The sequence below is a fragment of the Labrus mixtus genome, chromosome 11 (genome assembly GCF_963584025.1).
Source record: "Labrus mixtus chromosome 11, fLabMix1.1, whole genome shotgun sequence".
NCBI classification, from domain to species: domain Eukaryota; kingdom Metazoa; phylum Chordata; class Actinopteri; order Labriformes; family Labridae; genus Labrus; species Labrus mixtus.
The window spans coordinates 23595690-23620030 of NC_083622.1; the positions used below are offsets into that span (position 1 = coordinate 23595690).

Genomic DNA, 24341 nt, shown 5'->3' on the forward strand with positions numbered 1-24341 from the left:
CCTCACTTCACTCGCCCCTCCCTTTGCTCCAGCTCAAGTCCTCAATTATTTTCAGACTGCCAGGCAAGGCACTGCGGGGGCACAGGGGACCATTTGGACTTAGTACATTAAAGAATTCATGATTTGAAACCACCATAGCCCACCCTGACGACTCTATGATATGACTTTTCAGTGCCTGAAGCTCCTTCCCTCTTCCCCCTTTTTCCACCAGACTGGTTTTCATTCCCCCTGACGGCTGACATTGATCTATCCTTGAGTCTTTTAGCTGCAGGACTCCCATACCTTAAACTTCTGACTCCTGACCATTAAAAGAAACAGAGTGGCCGATATTTATGAATCTGTCCGTAATGATTTCCCTGTCTGTTTCTTGTGTCGCCATCTGTAAATTGGCCTGTTGGTATCAGGGACATGCAGCGACAGACATGACAGCAGACAGCTGAGAAAGAGATGAAATGTCTTAGTGTAACACATAAGATCAATCTGTGTAGAAAGTGGGGCTTTCGTTAAGGGGAAATGGGACAAGGACACAACATCAAGTAAAGTGTCTTGAACTTTAAAAAAGGTTTTTTTTTTCGAATGAAACAAATATGATGGTCAAAAATAGTCATGGGAACACAAAAACATTACGTATTGTGTTAATTAAAGCTCCTGTGAAGACTTTTAATTTGCTGTGAAACACAATAAAATGAATACTGTTGTCTCATAAGAGATGTGAAAGCAAACAATACCATCAGCAACAAGTTTGTTTATTTCTACCTAGTGATTTTGTTTTCTGTAACTTCTGCCACCAAACTCTACATGACTGGAATATACCTTACTGGTGGTTTAATGCAAAGTGGTTCTAAGATGTGCCTTCTGCTTGCCATGATATTTGGTGTATAAGACACTTTTAATCCCCCTTTTTTTTTTTAATTGACTACTTCCTATATACTTGTGCGACCAATATATCAGTATAAAATGCTGAAACATACGCCGTCATGACCCGAAAGTGCAGCCACTGCACGCTACCTGACATCATTCTCCCCAATTCCTTGTGCATTATAAGTTAGCCTCTATGCTGTGCAAAAAAACAAAAAACAAAAAAACTGTAGGACTGTGAAGAGTTTAGTAAATAAACCTTTTGGAGTGCTGGTTTGATTGAAAAGACTTCAATTCAAGACAACAAGTGACCAGCGAAGATGAGTAGTACGACTCCATGAAAATTGGTCACAAGTTATGTATCCATACTTATTATTGTTACTGTAAGCTGACAGCTCAACTACCGTTCCTTTACTGAATAGCAAGCAGGATTGCAAACTCCACATTGCTTAACATATAAGAAAGAGCTGCACAGCTGAACAGAAACTGCAAGTTGTAGACTTTGCTGAAGGCATTGGAAATCGTCACGCAGGAAGACAGTTTAAACCTTTTTCTTCCTCTGAGACCCAAAACAGACTGTGCTTTATGGTTATAGTATCAACATTTCAAGTTTTAGAAGTAAAGTCATTTTTTAGGAAAAATGATTGGTAATATGAAATCAATACACTGATGTGTTTACAGATTAGAAAAAATGAAAACACAAGTGTCTCTATCTTAGCTAGAACTGAATGGATAAGAAATGTGGTACAGTGAAATGATTCAGGCGGATGTTCTTACTTATTAGCAAAATGATTGTCAACTGCCTCCACAATTAAAAACACTTTGTAATTTGACAGATTATTTATATGACACGAGTGTTATCACTAGGCAGCAATTGCAAAATGATATGCAAGGGCTCCGCATCCTTGTCTGCACCTGTTTGCTCTTCACAGGAGAGGATGACATCACCAGTTTCTACCTCACAACAACACCAGAGTTCATTTTCAGTGGCAGAGTGAAGACACTGCCGACGTCTGCTGTTACTACGCTGCTCACAGCAGCCTCATTCATAAATTTCCTTCAGTTGCATGTGCAAAAGAAGACAACAGACATAATCGAAACTAAGAAAAATAATGTCAGGAAACAAAAACTATGTTTGTAATGTGCTTGGAAAAGAGGAAAATAGAAAGAAAGCTGCGCCCTGCTGCGTGTTTCAGCTTTCCAAATAACATTTCAAATGCTAACTTAATGCTCACTAAAAATATCTGTTATGAAAGATGAGGAAAAGTCTCTTGTTCAATCCGAAATGCATCATCACTACGTAAAATCATGCAATGCATTTATTCTGTAATTTGTTAATTGTTTTGACATTTCATAATGTTTGCATGCCAACGCTATATAAATGCCAGGATGGTTAAAAGCTTTTAGACAGCCACTCATTCAACCTCTACCTTTTCATTCAAGCCCTACTGTGCATCTAATTTTGAATGTTTTTTTTTTGTGTGAAACAACCTGCTTTTCTATGAATACAGTACAACACAGGGTTTTAGCGATGTGATGGGAACATACTGCCATCTCCTGGCCTGGATGGGTTCTGGTCTTGAATAGAAATTGTCTGGCTGTCTGAGACATCTGGCAGCAGACGTATAATGTTGCTCAATCCCTTGAGACTTAAGTCTTTTCTTTGCTCTTCTCCTGTCCAGCCTGCTGGTTCTATTCTCTTCTATGTGTGTTTGTCTGGAGCAGCAAGACTGAGGCAAAGAGAGCAGGAAAAAAGTGAGAAAGAGAGATCATATCTGCAGCACTTTCCTAGTAAAGATAAAAAGAAGCCTTGGGTTTCCAGAGACAATGTTCTGTTCCTTGACTACAACACCCGACGCCAAGCGAGCCTTCCTCACTGTGGGCGGCATGCTACTCTCAGTGTGAGTTCCCTAATGGCCATAATGGAGGACAAGACCATTTATTATTACCGAGGGTTGAGGTATGTATACGGCTACAATTAAGGAGAAAAACATCCTGGTGCTTGTAAAGGGCAGTAATGTGACTCGGGGAGTGATGGATGCTGGGGGAATGAGTCGTAGGCCAGTGGGAGTATCTTATTATCTGAGGCGGGCTGGGGATCCGTCATTGAGGTAAATTAGAGAAGGGATGATGAAGGGGAAGAAGAAAGAGAAAAATAAAGAGAGGTATCTTGACATTACAGGGAAGTGCAGAGGAAGTAAGAGATGTTCAGAAGATGGTTTGCTCTAACAGCTCATTGCACAGAAACAGCAGCCAAGAAAGTTGGGACTACACCTGTTTAAAGCATATTTCTTCATTTATTTAAGGTGATTGCAAATCAACTACAATGTAACTTTAAAAAATGTTTTCCATGTTGCATTAACTAGACTCCCCCTCAGAGTTACATCACTGTTGAAGTCAATCATTTCAGATTGCTTACAATGCCTCACCTATGGGTTTATTTTAAGTGTTTGCACAAAGTGTGTGTTGATGTGTATTTGTGTCTATGTTCAGTAATCATACAAAATTATAAAGTTTCTTGTGTTTCTCTACATGTGTGCACAGGTGTTTATGGTATACACAATTGTGCACACTAATGTGTACGTGATCATTTTTGCATCCCTGCTGATTTTCTCTCTCGTCATTAGTGTATTCGACACATACCTGCATGCATGTACAGAACATGACTGCATACCCTTTTTTAACAAGTAGCTATCTGTTTGAATTACTGTATCTGGCTGCATCCACAATCACTGTTTTACCCTGGGGACTCAGTCAGACAGACGGTATGGGTGGTCAGTAGCAAGCAAATCTCAATTACACTGACAGGTGACAGTGAACAGAATAAATTATCATTATGCCTGCAGAGTAGAGCCAAATGCATTACAGGCTGCATGTGTATATGTTATTGCGGGGAGGTCTGAACACGTATGTCCTCTTTTGGGATAATCAGCCATATGCATGAATTCATTGTGTGGGGCAGCAAATGCCAATGAGCTGCCTAATAGCGCCATTAGGCTCTGACAAATGAAAACACTAACTTACACCAAAATGGAGATTCATAGGTTTCATTGCAGTTGGTTTCTTAACCGTCACTCAGGGGTCAATCTTATGATTATGTATGCCTGTGACATTTTGAACTGCCATTGTTTCAAATGGAACATTTATGTCCATGAATCACAGTTATTCAGGTTGTGCAAGAGGTGAAATTGTAGAATGAAATGTGGGTGGATTTTATTAGCTTTGGTGATTGGTAATGTGCAGCCTTCATACGGGACATATTCTGCTCAAATCAGGCAATCAGGTGAGGTTAACCCTGTGCTGACTTTGGCTTTCAAATACTAATATTTGATTAAGTTATGGTGGATGTAATGTTATATAGCTTGACTCAAACAGTTGGGCTAATTTATACATTAGTGAGTTACTGCTCTATAATTTACAACTGCAAATTTCAAGTTATCACCTCTAATTTGGGTAATTATTGTATTTAAAGAAAATACATCTGTATGTGGCTAACAGTCCACAATTTTTTTCAGACACATTTTCGCAACACCTTAGTACAATTCAAAACCATGAAGCACTCGTCTATGTCTGCAAGAAAATGCAATGTAGAACCTCAAAAAAAGCAATTGGTATTTATAAGCGCATGGAAGCGAGGCGCCTAAGAAATATCCCATTTAAACCACTCTGATATGCTGTTTAGACACCATGCAAGGTATTTCCATCTCGACCTTATCTGGATAATCCAAAATTCCAAAAAGTGGGAATAAAATGTCACAGTCCTGTATCTCATGTACATACCCGTGACATTTCTTGAGCATGGGGTATAAACTTTGTTTATCCCTGTATCTGTGTGTGTTTGCATGCATTTTGTGTGTTGGTGTGTTTAATCTGGTGTGTTTATTGCATACATGTCTGTTGTGTCTATGTTTGCAGGTGGACTTTGTAAATTTACTTTCCGGCAGATGTCCTTGATTTGCAGTGTCAGTGATGTGCAATGAGAGACAGACCAGTTAAATGCAAAAATAGATAATCCCCAGCCTCATGGTGGATGCAATGTGATAAGGGTTTTATTGTCGTACGAATGTGCTTTCATTGATATCATCATCTGCCAAATGCAGGGAGGCAGAGTCGAAAGAGAAGAAAAAAAAACAGGAGAGGAATAGGACGACAGAGTAGAAGCAAGAGAAAGACAGAAACTAAGACAATTAGTCACAAAATGAGGCAGAATGAGCACGGGGCAGGAATAAAAAGCCATTCAGTTACACAGACAGAAGGAATGACAAAGACAGTCAGACAGCAGGAGCAGGAGATAGAAAGAGGCAGATGGGGGACATTAAGTCAAAGTTAAGTAACCATCGTCTGCTTCTTTATCTCACCCAGATATGCTAATCCAGTGAGCCTCTGCTGATATGAGTTTAACAGCCTGGCTGGTGTGTGTATGTGTGTGTGTATATGTGTGTACTTGAGAGTGAGAAAAAGACCCAGTTGTCCTTTTTCATCATGCTTCCAGTTACACCAGCTCTGCCTAGCCAGTACCGGATGACATAGTTATAATCTCATTGCAACGGAAAAGTATATAAATTACCTCTAAGGCACTCAACAAAATCTGACTGTGTGTGTGTGTGTGTGTGTGTGTGTGTGTGTGTGTGTGTGTGTGTGTGTGTGTGTGTGTGTGTGTGCGTGCGCGTGTGTGCGTGCGTGTGTGTGTATGGTGAAAGAGAGTAGAAGTGTGTTCTGTACCTGGAGGCAGGGATTATTCTAAATTTAAAAAATATATATGAATACATAGTTTGTAAATACACATATTAAAAGATGGAGGGCAAGGTCATTGAGGTCAGATTGTATCGAATCAAATTAGATCCAATTGATTAATTTGTATTGTATCATATATTATGGCCATGAAACTCACAAAAACAATAGTTCAGTCTGCTCTAAAGCGTGTTCCTTCTGGCTGCTTCAGAAAAATTGTGGTGTCATGATTAGTAGTGTAGGAAAGTAGGGCCCAAGTAAAGTAAAGACAATTTAACACTGACTTGTACAATGTACTGTAAAGAGAATTACATTCAGATTGGTAGATACACAGCCCTTTTACCAATCACACATAAATGAATTGTGAAGACTCATTACCAATTGAACTTTTTCCTAACACTCACAAACTATGACGACTATTTTTCATGGAGCTCTCCATTAAGTGCTCATAATGTTGATAAAAATCTGTCTTTGACACAAATATTAAGCATGATTTTGGGTCAAACTTCCTTCCTGGTCCCTTGCATATCACAACTCTTGGATCAGGCAACCCATAGACACTGTAATTTCATACCACATGTTATGAGTTGATCTACCATACTTGTGACCAATCAATTTGACATGCATTGTGCTATCTCTGTGACTTGACCTAGTAACACAATTAGATTATAATCCAACAGATACTTTTCATGTAAGGACAAGTCCATGCTGAGAAAAATGTGTTTGCATGTATAGTGTGACTGATCAGCTGCTACATGACATCCGCACGTCTGATTCAAATAGAATGAATGTTTCATTTTCATGACATGTTCATGGGACTTTGACATGCCGCGGTTAGGTGTATCCAATCATTGCTCGCCCCATAACGACTACATATACTGTTACACATATAAACCCATGTGCATGGCCACATGCAGCAAAATCCATGACACATCTGCAAGAACAGACATGCACACACAGTCATGCATGTTCACTCTCTCATACACACCAAAGATCTCAGAAACCCTTGCTGGTAAAGTGACTATTTCAAGCCCTGATGGCTAAAGTGAATAATGCTCGATTAACTCTCTCTCTCTCCTTTTCTCCACAATTCTCTCCATTTTTCCACCTCACCTTCTGTTTATTTCCTTTCTTAGCAGTCTCTTCCTCTCTCTCCCTCTCTCTTTTCCTCTTCACCCCCACCTTTCTATCCATCTAACTCTCCTTCGCAGTCCTCTCCCTCCCTCTAATATCTCCCCTGCAGCCATTTTCGGGGCTCTACAGGGAAGGAAGCAATCTTAGATTTATTTTACCTCCAATTTCCAATTTGAGAGACCCCTGCTGCTGGAGGCGAATCTTCAGTGGGGCCTGATGTGAGTCGTCCTGTTAAATTAAAGTCTGTAAAAAATGGTGAAAAGATTTCCGACGACTCCACATGTTTATAGAGCGACAAGAGCAAGAACACCATCCATTTTCTGTACACAGAGCAGTATGCAACACTTACCATTGTGATTTTCAGGGCTTTGATTTGGGACCCATTCCTGTGGATGTCACTTATGACATGAGAGGTAACATAACTCAACGAAGCTAAACCAAAAGTGAGACAAAAACTAGAGTGAGAGCCTAGAGCTAAAAAAACAAAAGTAATGAAAAACCCCGGACTTCAATAGTAACTGAACACATCTCATGTGACAAGTAAATCCATTAAATAGAATTGTGGCAATAAACTAAGTTTATTGTCTCTTCTTTGTATTTGTTATTTGACATGCTTGTTAAAGGCTTTTTGTGTGACATAATGTGTTGCATAATGAGTGTGCAACTTACTAAGTATATCGTCAGTCTTTGTCATTAATAAAAAACCTTCAACAGTAACAGTTGGGATCATTCAGAATGCAAGGAAAGCTCTCTTAGTCTCCTGGTTACTCCTAATCTGACCCCCTGCAAAATAAAACCCCATCTATTCCCAAAATGCCCTTTGATAGTCCATTACCACTGAAAGAATACAGTCTGCCTTGTAGTCTCCATATGCCCATTCTCAAATCCTCACACAAAAGAGCCACACACTCAATATTTCTTTTTTTTTTTGCTCTTGATCTTGCAGGAACGCAAACTGTCTCACTCTCTTCCCTTACAATCTCTACACACACACACACACACACACACACACAAACACACACACACACACACACACGCACACACACTGTACTCTCGCATTCACTCACTCAGCACACACTCCTCTATTCCCAGTATAAAGCCTGGAGACAGGTGTTGGATTAGCTTTCTGGAAGAAAAGAGCTCAGTGCCTTTGATAGGAGTTGAGCTGGCCTGGAGAGCAGGGAGGCAGGTGCACCACGAGAAGAAGGGAGGGGAGACAGGCAGGAGACAGTGTGTGTGTGTGTGTGTGTGTGTGTGTGTGTGTGTGTGTGTGTGTGTGTGTGTGTGTGTGTATGTGTGTGTGTGTGTGTGTGTGTGTGTGTGTGTGTGTGTGTGTGTGTGTGTGTGTCAGAGGATGCAGCCCAGTCATCCCATCTATTGAGAGGAGTAGAGGGGGTTTTGGCAGAGCCAGCTTCTGTAATTGGAGAGCTTGGCGCGGCCAGAAGTGAAGCGTGGTTGGCTGTTGCCACGTGGTGACAGTGGCTTGCCAGACAGCCTGTCTATACACATGTAAACACACACTTTGGTGCACACAAATACACACTCAGGCAATCCTTTCAAGTTTTGAGTGCCTGCATTGACCAACATTTGGTTGTCAATTGAAGATAATTCCAGTCCTACAAACATTGCAACCTTAAATGTAATTTATAACCTCACATCTGAAATCAAAACAATATCTTTTTATCATGAATATGAAAAAAACAAAAGTTTAAGGGCATTTCAGCTGCAAAAAAAAGGGAATTCTTGCACCAAATACTGAAATGCTATACAAACACAAACACAAGCTGCCAGCCTGTAACCAAGGTAACCGAGGGAGCAAAGGAGGCCTCTTCCAGATGCTTTTGTTCTTAAGGACATCCCTCGGAGAGTGTCTGCCCTATCACCATGGGACTGCCTGTCTCCCTCTTACACACAGAGAGAGCGACAGACAGAGACATGCACCTCTAATCCTCCAATTTGATGCTTTTTTCATTTAAATGACCAATTACAGAGAGAGGGAGAAAGAGAGGGGTAGAGAACCGGAGCATGAGGGGGTCGAGGAGGAGAGTAAACTGAACGGCAGATGGAAACTGCAGAATACAAAAAAACAAAAAAGAGCAAAAGATGGGAGAGTTACTGAAGTGTGTGCCATGTTTAAGTCCAGCTGGAACTCACACTTGCACTGCACACTGTGAGGCAGGTGCAAGGTGGCATGTAGTAGGTTCAGAGTAACTTTACAGTAATATCAAGAAAGTGACATGCTTTTTACAGGGGGTTGTTTAGAAGCTCGAATTGTGTGCCACCTTAAAGCTTGGACAGTTTGCACTGGAAAAGCAACATTTTCCAAAGAAGCAACATAAAAGACACAAAACACTAGATGATCATACTGTGAGAGTCATTGACTACAAATGAACCCTGGCTTCCTAAGAGGCATTTTGTGGATCTGTAGACAAAGATAGCCAGATTTGTGTAACTCTACCCAAACTGATCATGGCCCAGACTGTGCCTAGGATTAGACAAACAATATGAAGGGATGAGAAAGGAGGGTGGATGGATGAGAGGAAGGGCAGGGAAGGTGGGTTGAAGAGATGAGACAAACAGAGTGGAGTGGGATTGCTAGGTATAAGTAAGCTAGTCAGGTGATTGAAGGTGTGGTGTAGGCGTGGTCCTGCTCCATAATGTAAAGTCAATCTACTTACTTCATTTTCTGCTTTCATAGGGAAGGTGTCAGATGAAGTGATTAACAGAGAGCCTGCAGACACAGCCTCTGTGTACCTTTACATTCAAAAGATACACAGAGTGAAATTGATTGACAGTATAAACACAGCAAGAACAGATTTTGCATCAGAAATCATGATTTACACATGTACAGGTTTATGATCGGCAAATAATTTTAACATATCACTTTGTCTTTAGGCGGTGACATTGACAACACAATAGAAGTTCTTCAAAGGTGCTTTAATATGGAAAAGTGCATCCAATATACTATGTACTTTTACTGTAAATGTACGCTTATTTAAATTACTGTAAGCATTTAAGAACATTTGTTTCAACAGTAATCACAACATCATTTTACTTTCTGTAAACAATTCTTGGTCTGGTTTGGATTGGGTGTGGCATGACAATTTGGAAAGTAATTCCACTGAACATCATAACAATAGTTACACAACATGCTCTTTGGCTATTTATACCGAGCACAAGCCTCCCCATAGTTTATTACTAATGGCCTCGGGTGTTGAGTGTTGATTGTCTTTGTCCTTTTCTGCTACCACATTTTAGTGCAAACTGTTGATGGTCCATTTACAGTAGTTGAATATTGAGCCTTGATGGAGGAAGTAGAGTTTCATGTGGATCAAAACGTGATCTCCCACGCCCAAACAGTCTTGAGAAACGGTGTAAAGAGCAAAATGACCTGTTTTTTTTCCCTCACTTAGTTTTGTAATAGGTTTGAAGGTTTTTATTTTACTGAGCTTTTTGTGGATGGTTATTGAATCTGTCAACATATGTATCTTAATTAATATCTTATGCTTAATGATTCACAATTTCCCAAAAGCCAACCTTTCCCCAAAAAGTACTTGATAACAACCTGACCTGCAACATTTTAAGGTGGTTTACCAATTATTTACTTTGTCAGGCAATACCTCCCTAAATGGCTTGAAAAATACATCATTTGTGTGTGTGTGTGTGTGTGTCTGTCAATGTCTGTGTGTGTGTGTGTGTGTGTCTGTCTGTGTGTGTGTGTGTGTGTCTGTATTTCTGTCTATGTCTCTGTGTGTCTGTGTGTCTGTCCGTCTGTCTGTCTGTCTATGTCTGTGTGTGTGTGTGTGTGTCTGTATTTCTGTCTATGTCTCTGTGTGTCTGTGTGTCTGTCCGTCTGTCTGTCTGTCTATGTCTGTGTGTGTGTGTGTGTGTGTGTGTGTGTGTGTGTGTGTGTGTGTGTGTGTGTGTGTGTGTGTGTGTGTGAGTGAGTCTGTGGGGTGTGATCCAGCAAGATTAATTGCTGTTAAGTGTGTCTCTCATAAGTGATGTTGTGCCTGAAGAGCAAAGCAGAGACGATTACAGCTCAGACTCATATATCAACCCCCACAGACCCGTGACTGATGACCACTCAGAGAAAATGTTTGAAAGAGGACAATTAAAATATGGGGGAAGCTGAGGATCACTGTAGGAACACCAGGCTGTAGCCCCAGAAACTCTATGTGTGTGTGTGTGTTGTTCTTTTCCCCACATGTGCTGTGGGGCCTGCAGGTGAATAGTTGTCACCAAGCTTAAATGAATCACTGGCCATTGTTTATGAATGATGCATGACTGTGATGAATACCCGTGCACGTTCCAATATAGACCGTTTCTACCAGACTTTCAAGAATTAGAAATTAGTAGACTAAAAGTTATTCGCTTCACGGTAAAATGTCTGACCTAACAATCACTTGCATATACACTTGTGTCCTGTGAACTACATTGTAGATATGCCACAGGCTTTGTTTTCTTATCAGTATTACCATTATACCTTAAATATATCCTGTAAGGGTTGTTTCATACTCAGCATAGTAATATTGAGCCTAGAAAACGTTAGAAGAAAAAGGATATGTGTTCATTTTGAACTGGGAGTCAAAGATTTTTATAGTGTTTTATGTAAAAAACAAAACAAAAAAACAAAGAAAACTCTCAAACCCACAGTACATTTTGCCCACATAGCTCCACCTTTTTTTTGACTGATTGCTTCAGAAATCTCCAACCGTGGCTTCCCCATCCTAACCTGATTCTGTGTTTCCCCCCCTGAAGCTCCTCAGATTGATAATAAATGATTACAGGACACAATGTTTTCTCATAACTAGATTTATTGAAGGCCGAGTAAAACAGATAGCCTATGGCCACAATTTTAATCTGTGGATGTCATTAGAAGTGGGGGAGGATGTGTTAGAATTGGAATTAAGATTTAATAATGGTTATATGAATATTGTGTCCTATGAATTTTTTACTTAAAATATAATGTTTCGTCTCATTTGTTTGAATTACTCAGATGTATTAAGAAATGAAGACGCTGGTCTGTGATTTTTCAAGTATTTCTCAAAGGAGCTAAATATTGACGCTATGCCAAAGCTCTTTGGTGTAAACTCCTGGTTAGTCTAAAACAGGTCACATGACAAAAAAATAATTAAAAGCATTTCATGAGAGTGATCCTGTCATGTCAGTTCATGAATTGCTTATTCACACGCACCACTGTTCTTTGAGTCTGTATAAATGTTTCCAGAGTTTCATGTCCATACAGCTAAGACTTTGACAGCTTTGTCCAAAAGAGAATGATCACTTCGATCACAGCAACATTTTTTTGCCCCCTCCAGTCAATGGTTTATGAAATACTGCACACCCCAAGTGCAAAGTCTGAGCTTCCAGCTCTGATATCGCAGAGTGACAGAAGAATCAATAAGATGAAGAATGGACAATAACACCAAGGCTAAGGTTTCTGAGATGGATGGATCAGGTGTTCCTCCCTCTCATCTATCATCAAATATCAGGGGGAGGAATGGGGGGGGGGGGGGGGGGGGGGGGGGGGGGGGTTGTGGTGTGGTGTGGTGTGGAGGGGTGGGTGGTATTGTTACCATAATCATAACAATAGATTCTAATAGTCTTATGTAACAGTAAAATGTCATTGCCTCCATATTTTGTATCTTAATAAATGTACAGAGAAATAAATCACAACATTTGAAGAGGTATTTCATAGGCTAGGACAAAAGTTGTTTGAGTGTATTTCATGTCAGATCCTCATTGCACATGTGTATATTGAAGTTTATTTATGTAATAACACCACAATCTTAATTAACCCAAATACATGAGCAAACATTTGTTGTGGATTTGGGGTAAATCATATAGTAATGTTAGATGTATTTGTGTTGGCTTTTTAGGATTTTCATATTACTGTAATTCAGCATACTCACAACATGTATTCCTTGTTGTTGCAGAACCACTGATGTCCAGTAGATGGCAGCCTTGTTAGTGGGAAACAGTTTTTTTTTTGTGCTTCCAGTGCTGGTGTTTACAGTGGTTCATTAATGAGCTGCTTCAATGATTTATCAATTCATTTCATTTACAGCAGTATCACTGTAAACGTCATAATGTGTGTATTGGTTCTACACATAATCATAAAAAGATACTGCACAGAGAATATTGGACACAATAAAAAATCACTAACCACTAAATCTTCTGCCAATTTCATGACACAAAGAACCAACATTTTTTTCTATGGCATTCTTTATGATTTTTTTCTTTTAAACTGCAGAATATGCACAGATCAAGTCATTAAGACTTCATTAAGATTTTACAGTTTTGTGGTTGCTTAAGGACACATAGGAAAACACAAAGGAAATAACACCAAGACATAAGGCTCCTGTTGCTCTAAAATAAGTCATGCAGGACAAGAGTCCTGGTTGTAAAGGACTGTCGTTGACTCTCTGTATTTGTCATGGACAAAATCTTAGGAAGAGGGTTTGATAGTTTTTCTTTGTTGATTTGACGTGATCACAAATCCAACCATCTTGGTCTATATGTAATGGAACATGCAGGTTGTGATGTTGAGTTGAGTTGAGAGAAAAGGGCATGACTAAGACGCCTAGACCTATTTCCAAAATATACAGAAATAAAGGAAAAGCTTTGCTCAAAGTCATATCCTATGTTATAAAGTGAATGGAAATACATTTTCTGTCATGGATTATGTCATGTTTATTGATTATTTTATTGTAACAAAGTCTGCTGCTGGCTTACAGTTTAATAATCTACCTAAATTAACTTAGTTAGAAGTTAGAGTGATATGCTTATAGGTATCATATTGATTTGATCACAACATGTATGCATTAAGTGAACCTTTTGCTCATAATTTTATATTTATTGTTTGCAGGTGGGATTTGCATTTGTGACCAAAATGTGAGCCCAACACCTTCCTCTAACAGAGATATACACAGAGTATAAGTGTGGCATGCCATTAGTATAAATGTTCTTTTGTTTCTTTGCTCTATGATTAATAATCTCTCCAGACCCCACTCCCACCCTCCCCACCGGCTCCCTTTCTTTCTCTCTAATGAGCTGTGGTTTGTTATCAGTCATTACGGGAAGCCTGATTATCCCACTGGCATGCTGTACACGCTCAGAGAACTTCCTGAAGGTGACCTTTTCACGTCGCCATAGAAACCGCCTCTCTCCGCTCCGAGATGCTTAGCTTATACAGGAAGAGAGAGAGAGAGAGAGAGAGAGAGAGAGAGAGAGAGAGAGAGAGAGAGAGGTAGAGAGAGAGAGAAAAGAGAGAGGGAGAGATGACAGAACATTTTCTTCCAAACAAAAGTCTATTAGTATGCTGCGATGTGATAGCACGTGCACATGTCATTTTATAATGTGACAGCCCAGATTATATTGTTAGCCAATAATATATTGGAGATGAACTCACCTATGATTAAACCCAGGGCATTCTAATGTCACAATTTCTCATTCTTTATTGTATTTCATTTATCTTCAGAACAGGATTTTTAAAGGTCCATTACTTGCTTTGGCCTGAGAGTATTTCTCACAAACACACTCAATACTGTGAGTTCATTCAAACCTTTTTTGTTATATTGTGAAAAGAATTTGGCCCAAAGAAAAAACACAAATAAGTGTTTAAAAGTCAAACATTGCATGTCTGTGTTCACACTACTTTGTGTGTTTGAATTTTTTCCATAATTATTTCAAGCTGTTTTAGTTCTTGGCTATTTAAAAACATACATGTTGGAACCTCTCCAGAAATACTAATACACAAGAATTGAAAGATATTTAAAAGCTCATGTATCAAATACACTGATTCTGATCTACACCAGTAAGTTGAAAGATGTATCATAGTTAAAAAAAGACTATTGTTATCACTTATGTGCTGTTAAGGACTGATAGTGTGTCTATCGTTGTTGTACTTACTAATCTTGTACAATTCAGTATCATGTGGAGGGGGCCAAACACACAAATCTGACAAAAGAAAGTAATGCTCCGTGTATGGATTCCATATCCTTAGTCAACTATATTCTGCAGTTCATAGCTAATGAAATAAGTTGTGTCTTTCTAGTAAAAACAGATAGTGAAATGCATTTTCATTAAACACTAACCAATAGCAGTTACATATTTCAAAGAAAACTCAACCACCAACATTAAACATAAATACATTGTAAACCATTGTAGTTTGTAAATTCCACCCAATGTAATACATGTTACACCTAAATATACAAAGATAAGTCATGAATGATTTGTGATTTTGATTTAATTTCAGTGGTGAATTAAGCAACGTTAGTAATATGAAATTAAAAACCCAGATGCTGCGTCATAATAAATGTAATGAACAAAAAAGCCTAAACAAAATCTGAGTCTTTTAGATTTCCAATTTTCTGGGGAAATCATTTTCCAAAAGAAAAATGAGAAAGCCTAACTAAAGAGGAAAAGAACATCCACACAGGGAACAAAAGTTAAAAAGAAATGGACACTCAGACTAAATACACACAGGGTAATCAGACACAGGTGAGACTAACAAGGCATAGGTGTAAACATTAAGGGCAGGGCACACAAAGTCAGGAAGTACAGCAAAGCAACAGGAAAGTGACAAAAGATTTCTTACTGTTAATGAGATCTGAACAACCACTAATAAATACAATACATAACTAAAGAGGAATACTTGATAACAGCTGTACACATCAACATAACCTAATGGTGAAGCACACCCAAACGAACCAAAAGATTTTCATTGTAGTTAAATGACTAAACCTCTCCTCATATGTGTTAAGCATAGAGGACCGCTGCATCTCCCCTGAGACATAACAACCTTTCTTCAGCTTAGAGATATACTTAAGATCATCGTCATGGAGACAGCTCCTCAAACCTCTCCATGTCTCTGTGCTGCCTCTGGTTCAACACAGCTTATGTTTCTGTATCGTGACATATTACCTGCTAACAGAGACATATCCAATATTCATTCCAAGCTGTACACCTTGAGTTTCCTGCCTCAGATCACCTGTTTTTTTTCACAGCTTACTCAAAGTCTGCTCCTTGACCACTTCAAGGACCACTTGACGTCTAAGTTGTTTTGGTAATACATCAATAACGCGTTATTAGTCTCTCTCTTAAAAGCCGTTTAAAATCTGGAAATGAGACGGACTGAAATGAAAGTCTCTACATGACCTCCAAAAGCATGAACATCAGCGATTTTACAGTTATCTTTTAATTCATGACTGCTACTGGGTGTGATGGGGGATGACAACACCTCCTTCCCATTGGTGGTCTTTTTAAGATGTAAGATTTTTTTCTTCCTCTCTTTCATTGCCAGCTCTGACCTGAACAAGTAGTGCACTCTTGCACAGCCCCAACACCCCCCCCCCCTCCCCAAGCATCCACCTGTAGGCTCTGACTAGGAGGGCTTTAAGATATCATATCATCACTGACTGAACTTTGATTTGTTTTGTACAGAGGGATTTTAATCTGTAATCTAACAGTCAGCCTGATCAGTGACTGTGAAAAACTTTAACATATGGAAGTTAAAGGTTTTTCCTATTTTGATGTATCAACTCTAACTGAATAAATCATTAAATACAGCTCAATAGTAGACTCTTTCTTTATCGAACAGGGCCATGTGAGTCATGATTCGGCTTGCCTCTGTAGGTAATTCCTTCCTCTAAGGAGCGTTACAGGGTGACTAACACTTCCACAGTGTACGTAAGTGACAACACTAAAAATAGAGCGAACTGGAATGTGACTGGAACTCTGCAAACGGTGTGTGCATCTATCTAACTATCTATCTATCTATCTATCTATCTATCTATCTATTATATCTATCTATCCATCCATCTATCTATCTATATCTCATTCATCCATTAATACATGTAAACATGACTTTAGAGTCTTAAATGGATGTCTTCAGATACCCCTCCAATTCTTACATTCGCCATTGAATCATACTATATTGTCATGGAAGTTACGCCTGCGCAGTAGGACGTTTGAAAATCTGAATCCTCGATGGAGGGAGAGAGAGAGAGAGAGAGAGAGAGAGAGAGCGAGAGAGAGCGAGAGAGAGAGCGAGCGAGATAGATAGATAGATAGAGAGAGAGAGAGAGAGAGAGAGAGTGAGATAGAGAGAGAGAGAGAGAGCGAGAGAGAGAGAGAGAGAGAGTGAGATAGAGAGAGAGAGCGAGCGAGAGAGAGCGAGAGAGAGAGCGAGCGAGATAGATAGATAGAGAGAGAGAGAGAGAGAGTGAGATAGAGAGAGAGAGAGAGCGAGAGAGAGCGAGAGAGAGAGAGAGAGAGAGAGATTGAGAGAGAGAGAGAGAGAGAGAGATAGATAGATAGAGAGAGAGAGATAGCGAGAGAGAGCGAGAGAGACAGAGAGAGAGAGAGAGAGAGAGAGAGAGAGAGAGAGGGGTGACCGTAGAGTGATGGGACCCGGCTGAGGGAACAGCAGCGAGTGATCACTCTCCGAGCTGGTAATGACAGGTAAATGACGATTTTAATCACATTTGCGAATAATTCTGCTACTATTGAAGCTCAGAGGAAAGATGGGTTGTTTGTTTTTGTGCAAAAACAAATCGGGAAATCGTATACTCTGCTTATGTTCCTTCAACGGGGTCATCCTTGCACGCGATATCATCTTGCACATCTGGAATTAGCGTTCATGCAGGGAAATGAAATGTCGAAAAAAAATGTTAGCTCAAACTTTGTGATGCAGCCTTGTTCCTAATTTATTCCGCTTCAATGTTAATTATAAGCATGCAGGGCGTTGGTATCTTAATCCAATGAGACATAACTTTCACCTTCAGCTTGTACATGCAGGAGTATTTTATTGATTTAGAGAAATAACATTTCAAGGTGGGTAGGACGTCAAATTACCTGGTAAAATCGAAATGTTGTCATGTAAAGCCTGCATTTCTGCGATGAAAATAAAGCGTTCTATGTGTGTCTATGTGAGTCTCATGGGGGGTTGGGAGGACGGATGGATGAGGTCTGTTATCAGACTGGCGTCACACATTACGTCTGTGTGTTTTCCTGCTGGGGCTGAGGGCTGGATGTAATAATGGCGCTCAGCACCATGGACAGCTATCGGCTCTGAAAGGACATGTTAGGGGGCAACCTTAACACAGCTCATCCTTTCATAACTTTAATTTGATAGTGATAGAGATTCTAATTTCATTTTTTTAACCGTGTGTGATTTATGTGTTGATAGATCGACATCTTGGAAGATTTAGTTTTATTTCTCTAGTATGAAAAAAAAAGGAAAGAAATGCGAGAAGATGCATATGAATGGGGATGTCTCTGACCTTTTAAGAGTCAGTGTGTACATCTACAAGCTTTTAGCTGATTTGACCCCTCTTTTTCATTTTGTATTTATTTCAATGGTATTGGTTTAAATTACAGAGGCCTATGTCAGACATAAAATGTAGGGAGGTTTTTTTTTATATTTATGGCCATTTACGTGTGTGTGTCTGTTTCTGTATGTGTTGATGTTTCTATAGACCACATAAGGACAAGGACAACTCTTATGAGGCAAATACACGTATATTAAAACCATTCGTTTCATAATGAAACAACACATTTTTGGAAATAATTGCCCCTTTTTGAAAATAGGCCTCAATGGAACCTCTCTATCTTGGGAAGTAATTGTGGGTTATCATCAAGGGTCTCTCTTTCTCTTTTTTTAATTGAAGCTTTCTTGAATAAGATGCAGATTTGGATACAGACAGACTTAATAACATCTGGGCAGAGGCAGATGTTCATGAGACTCCTCAGCAGGAAGAAATTAAGCTGTAATATGATTAACATGAGGAACAGTGTGTCTCTTCTGAATGCTGCATTTCACCCATGAAATTCATGTCATGTTATCGGACTGAAACACTGATATTTCCAGTACATTGTGTGAAGTTAATTTCTAGGAACATGACCTTCTCCGTCTCCTGTATTTGTTTATGGACAACAACATATAATCTGAACAACTATAAGGATAGCCAGATAACAAACTCAGTGGATTTAGACTAGAATGGAAACAGGAAAGTGTTGTCCTGCGGTTTTTTAAATGATCTTATGAAAAGATTGTCATTCTTAAAACCCTTATCCTAGTGATGTGCGGGTTGACATTTGAGCAATTCGATGACAGAGGTCCACCCTTAGTCAAAGGTCAAAGGATAGAGGGTGTCACATGTAATTTATCCTCCTCCACAGGTGAGTTGTGACTTGTGATTTGGAGTTATACAAACTTAATTTGACTATAGCATCAGAAGAAACAACTGAATGTGTCGTGACAGCTGTCAACAATAGAAAAGCAGAAATTACCAAGACATGATCATGTTTTTTTTTTGTTTAATACATAATTAAGTGCCTTACCCTGTTAAAGTAAAGCCATTCATTTGGCAGTTGTGCTGGATATTAAATGTGGTGAGTCACGCTAGTAACCAACCCTGCTTCTTCGTAAAGGGAAGTTTATTGGTCCATTTTTATGATACATGTCATGACAGCATATGTCGCTGTGTATGGACTTTGACTTTATATATTTGTGTTACAGATTATTATTCACTTACTTACTCTTATGGATTTTACAAAGAACATTTCTAACACCAGAATCAACATTTTGTTCCCACTTGTGTCCCCAGTCTGTTACTGTTGTTGTGCTTCAGACGCAGCAGTTGGGATTTGGTGTGAGTGTGTTTGTACAGAGGCACTGAGCTGTGAAATGTTTTCTGGATCTCAAAAGGAAACTTAGAGGATTGATAATGTGTGAAAAAAGTGTTATTTCCTGGAGCAAATGTTTCCTATTCTTTTAATGTTATTCGTTCTTATTATGCAAGGGTATCTTTTATAGCAACACTAAAGTAATATAAAACACATGATATAACGTACAATGTGTGCACAGCTGTTACAGAGCAGCTTGTTACATTCACCCAATGAGCCTTATTTTCATTTTTGTCACATTTCTTTTGGATAAATACTTTCTATAGAATGTTACTGATCCTTAAAAACATGTTTATTTCTACAGATTCAACAAATCAAAACTTGATTTACATTTTGAAAATGATTTGGCATTTGCAAACCTTATTATCCTACCTTCAAAACAAAAACACACCTACATTTTTACACAGTGTGTCTTTGATTTATATCGAACAACATACTGCAAATATTCTGCTTTATTTTGATGCAAGGCAAAAGGAAACAAATCTGATGTTGTGATTTGTACATGCAAAATGGGGAAAATATATATGTCAGCACTCCGAGTATGCAGCTGATATAAAAGTGAATCCAAGGAGGAGGACAGATATAATATTTCACAGTTTATTTAATAACGGCAGACAGAGAGAGTATGCATCATTAATCTCAATGTACTGAGGCAACCATGCCTTCAGTGTGATGTTACATAACTCCCTGGCTCTGTGTGTGAGGGTACATGCTCGTGCATATGAATGTATAAGTGTACGGCAAAGTGTATAGGTGGTTTCTCACAACAACTGACTGGTCATGCATTCATGCATACATAATTGTATTTGTGCACTCACACAGGTAGACAGATGTGAAGGATGACTTCCTGCTCAGAGATCTGTGGGTCGGACTACGGTGAGCAAGCTCAAGCCAGCGGGAACTGCCAGCAGTATGGAGTCCGCTCCTACCTTCACCAGGTACAACACACTCACAAAGGTTACACAAACAAGGACATAAACAAGAAAGGCTTCTGGAAGTCATGAACCTTTCCAATCACAAAACACTTTATCTTCACAGTGTCGTTTTGTTATCATCTGATAACGTTTTTTCCTGTTGACAATTTGATTTCTTGTAGGTTTTACTTTCCATTTTTAATGCATGATATGTCTCTGAATCTCCAAACTAGTTTTACGAGGAATGCACAGCTTCCATCTGGGAACGCGATGAAGATTTTCAGATTCAGAGATCACCGAGTAGGTGGAGCTCTTTACTCTGGAAGGTGAGGTTAACATTCGTCCTGATCAAATAGAACAACATCTGACCTGCTGATATCTGGATGTCATTTAGATAGTAGTCATTCTGAAATCATTGATCTGACTTAATGCTGAACTATAATTATCCTCCTGCAGGTCTGTCTCGTGTTCGGCACTCTGATCTTAGTAGTGGGCCTCATTGTTGTGTTGGTGGGTTACGGCACTCCAACCAGGATCGAAGCATTTGGCGAGGATGATCTCCTATTTGTTGACAGGTGAGATCAGTTTATACATGTGAGGGACCCAATGGCATTGTATTCAACTTAATCTACAGTACTAGAAAAGATCTGGAGAAACCTGTACGTTGAAAACACAAAGCAACACACAGACAACCAAAAATGATACAGAAGAGCTAAAATATGGAATCAGATCTAAAATGATTACTGATGATTAAATGAAGTCATAAAGAAGATTAAAGGATAAATCTTGATAAGAAAATAAAAGGATGAGTCCAAAGACATAAAGGCTTGGTCTCTTTGATATTTTGTACAGCTTCTTTAAACATCATTTTTCATCCAGCCACATTATTGTAAACCATTTCACTGGAGCACACGTGTAAAATGCCATACTTTAGAGAGATTTAATATGTGTATACCTAATTGTATTAAAAAAATGATTGACTTTATGGGTCAGATTCTATGGTTATGAATGCTAACCCACCCCCCCACCCCATGCAAAAAAAAAGGTATATCAATTCAAAACTTACATTTTTCTGCAACAGCCATGCGGTCAGTTTCAACCGTGCACTGGATGTTTGCAAGCTGACCGGCGCCGTGCTGTTCTGTGTGGGAGGCACCTCCATGGCAGTGGGTCTCCTGCTGTCTGCCTTTGCTAAAAGTTACTCCAAAGAAGAGCTGTATCTGCAGCAGAAGTTTAAGGAGAGGTTGGCCGATCTGCACACGACAGTCGGTAAGCTCTCGATCTTAACTGACTTTTTTTTTTTTACGACACATACTGATAGAAACTCCAGGCTCTAAATAGAGACAGACAAAAAGGACAGACAAATGTCTTACTGTTTTGAATGAACATCCCCCATAATGACACTGCTTTTGTCTCAGGTACCCCCATAATGAGGGCGCCAACACCCGGCGAGGGAAAAGTTCCAGTCACACTTTCAAAAGTGCAGAACATCCAGCCAACGACCACAAAGTCAGAGACCTGACAGAAGACCACATGAAGTCGTACAGTGAAGAAATGTGTGTGTGTATGTGTGAAGATTGACTGGAGTGCAAACTGGTGTGTGAGTGTGAAACAAGTGTGTGTGTGGAAGTCGATCCGTGTGCATTTCTCTCATTTTGAAAGGTCAACTCACATGACTGATAGGATTGGTTCTTCATCTTTATTTGCTTTGTTTGACATTACAGCTCGATTCTTAAGGTTATATAGGCGCAGAGTTGATCGAGCTGAGCAAAGTTTATCTCCTTCATTTGAATATCACTAGTATGAAATTCAATTTTTAGTTCAACAATGCACATGCAGGTTCTGAGCTAAATGCCCAGAAAACAAGCCACAGGCAGAAATAAGTATACAACAGCAGCTGAGGGTGGGGGTCGTAGAGCAGCAGATGTACCATTTGAAGTAATTGCTGATTGGCTCCATTCACAGAAATGATCAAAAACGAGGCATGAACACATCAACCATTATCTCTGTGTCGAAGATCAGATTCAGTCTCTGTGGACTGAATATTCATTGTGTATCCTGTGTACACAGAAAATCACCACAGTGAGAGCTGTCAATCAAAACCGCACAATAAGAATCCATGTACTGATATATACTTCTTTTAAGTTATTTTTTACACGCCACTTGTAAGAAAAGAGGAGGCTTAGAAGAAACTTTGCTTGAAGTCTACAGATTACCTGAAAAGATTAGGAGAGAATTTAAAGGGTAGATTTCACGCTGACATTTTCTTCTGCCGTATTAGGCCTCTGACCTTCAGTGAGTTTTCAGACAGGATCGATAGAAGAGACGGCACAGACGGATGGGAGTTACATCGAACCAGACAGAGCATGCAGAACAACATTGTCTGTCACTTTATCTAGGGATTACCTTCTAGATGATACAAATAAGACGTTAATGATGGATTCCTGTTTTTAATTCTCTTGTTTTTCTAAAACACGTGATTACCCTCGCTTCTCTATCTGCAACAAACACCAGCATGTAGACACACACCTATCCATCCAAGCATTGTTGCAATACTTTAAATCAAAAAAATGATCTCAGCTAGTTGTCACGAGTGCAGGTGCTGCGTGGGGAAATGGTGCAAAGGGAGCATCAAGAGAGGCAGCAACGTGACAGAGATGTTACATAAGAGGGGGTGTGAGTGGAGCATGACCAGCTCTCCGGTGAGATCACATCAGCTACATCGTGTTTGACAGCGTGGAACTCATTGTTTTCAGTCTGTCTGGATCTTCAGGTGCTTTAAATATAATAACTGCCTTCCTGTGCTCTTACAAAAACTTGAAACTACAAAGCATACGTGAACAAGGCTGAAACGTTTTGATTTGCTGGTTTCATATTCACTTGTGTAAAACAAATGTTGAACAACGAAGGTTTTTATTCATTTTGAACAATTTAACTTACATGCACAACAGGCTGCTATACGGTCATGTTCCGCTGCTATTTATCGTCTTATGTTGTATTATTTTGAATATTTTAAATATAGTTTTTATTATTGTAGCCATTCAACTTTAAATTATGCTTATAGTTGTTTTTTGTTTGTTTTATTCTTTGCCTTTTAATCCATCGAGAGCAACAACATTTTCTTGGTTATAAAATGTTATTGTCGTACTCACTGTACAAGTGCAATCAACTTACACACATTGCTGCATTTATGTTGCAGAACCCTTCTTATCAATATCTCCTCTTTAAATCCACACCACATCAACACCATGTACTTACTGAATAAATCAATGAATGCTATGCTGGGTTACAATGTTCATGTTAGTTGACCTTTCACTATTATTCTAACAACCTCCACTTCTTTTTTGTAGCTCTACTTTTACTTTGAATGATTCAGTGATGTCATTTTCACGCATTTGGTCTCAAATACAACAGAAACATGTAGCTCTAACTATGAAGAACGGCACATTATGAACAATAAAAATTAAAAAATTTGGATTACTGTTAAGCTGCAAACCAACCGTAAACATGAAAAGCCAATCTCCAGTGTGACCGGGGTGTTATTAAGGGGTCGATAAATGTGCTGACCTGTAGTTCTTCATGCTGTGATTTGTACAATTCTTTCTATCCTCACATTGACCAAAGTTGAGTTCTGCATCACAATTTCATATTCAGAAAAACTATTTTGTTTTTGCTTTTTGCTTTTAATCTGACCATCAAAGACAAATGGGTCCCCAGTTTAAATGTCCTGATGTAACAGTGGATTCTACCGTTAAATGAAAAAGTGACTGTACTGATAATCCAGGTCGGATTGGAAAAGAAAATATATATATATATCAATGTCTATATATACAGTATGTCTATTTTTCAAAGAACACAATAAAAGTATCTGCAGCTTAACGTTTGTGATAATTGCATTTGTCTTCTAAATCAACTAACTGCTAATTAAAAGAAGAAAATAAAACTTTGTGTATTCACATGTTACCTTAAAGAACAGTTATAGTTCATACCTTAGTGTACTTCTTTGTTGTG

At 39.1% G+C, this 24341-nt stretch overlaps 1 protein-coding gene across 1 annotated transcript; it reads left to right on the forward strand.

Annotated features, from left to right (window-relative positions):
- The first annotated feature begins 17034 nt into the window (after nucleotides 1-17034).
- nrsn1 (neurensin 1) lies at nucleotides 17035-22492 on the forward strand. The gene is made up of 6 exons (XM_061050988.1): nucleotides 17035-17190; nucleotides 20239-20354; nucleotides 20564-20656; nucleotides 20787-20905; nucleotides 21412-21599; nucleotides 21749-22492. The coding sequence occupies exons 2-6, from the start codon at nucleotides 20256-20258 to the stop codon at nucleotides 21850-21852; spliced, it is 603 nt and encodes a 200-aa protein (XP_060906971.1). The 5' UTR covers nucleotides 17035-17190; nucleotides 20239-20255; the 3' UTR covers nucleotides 21853-22492.
- Nucleotides 22493-24341: the final 1849 nt, after the last annotated feature.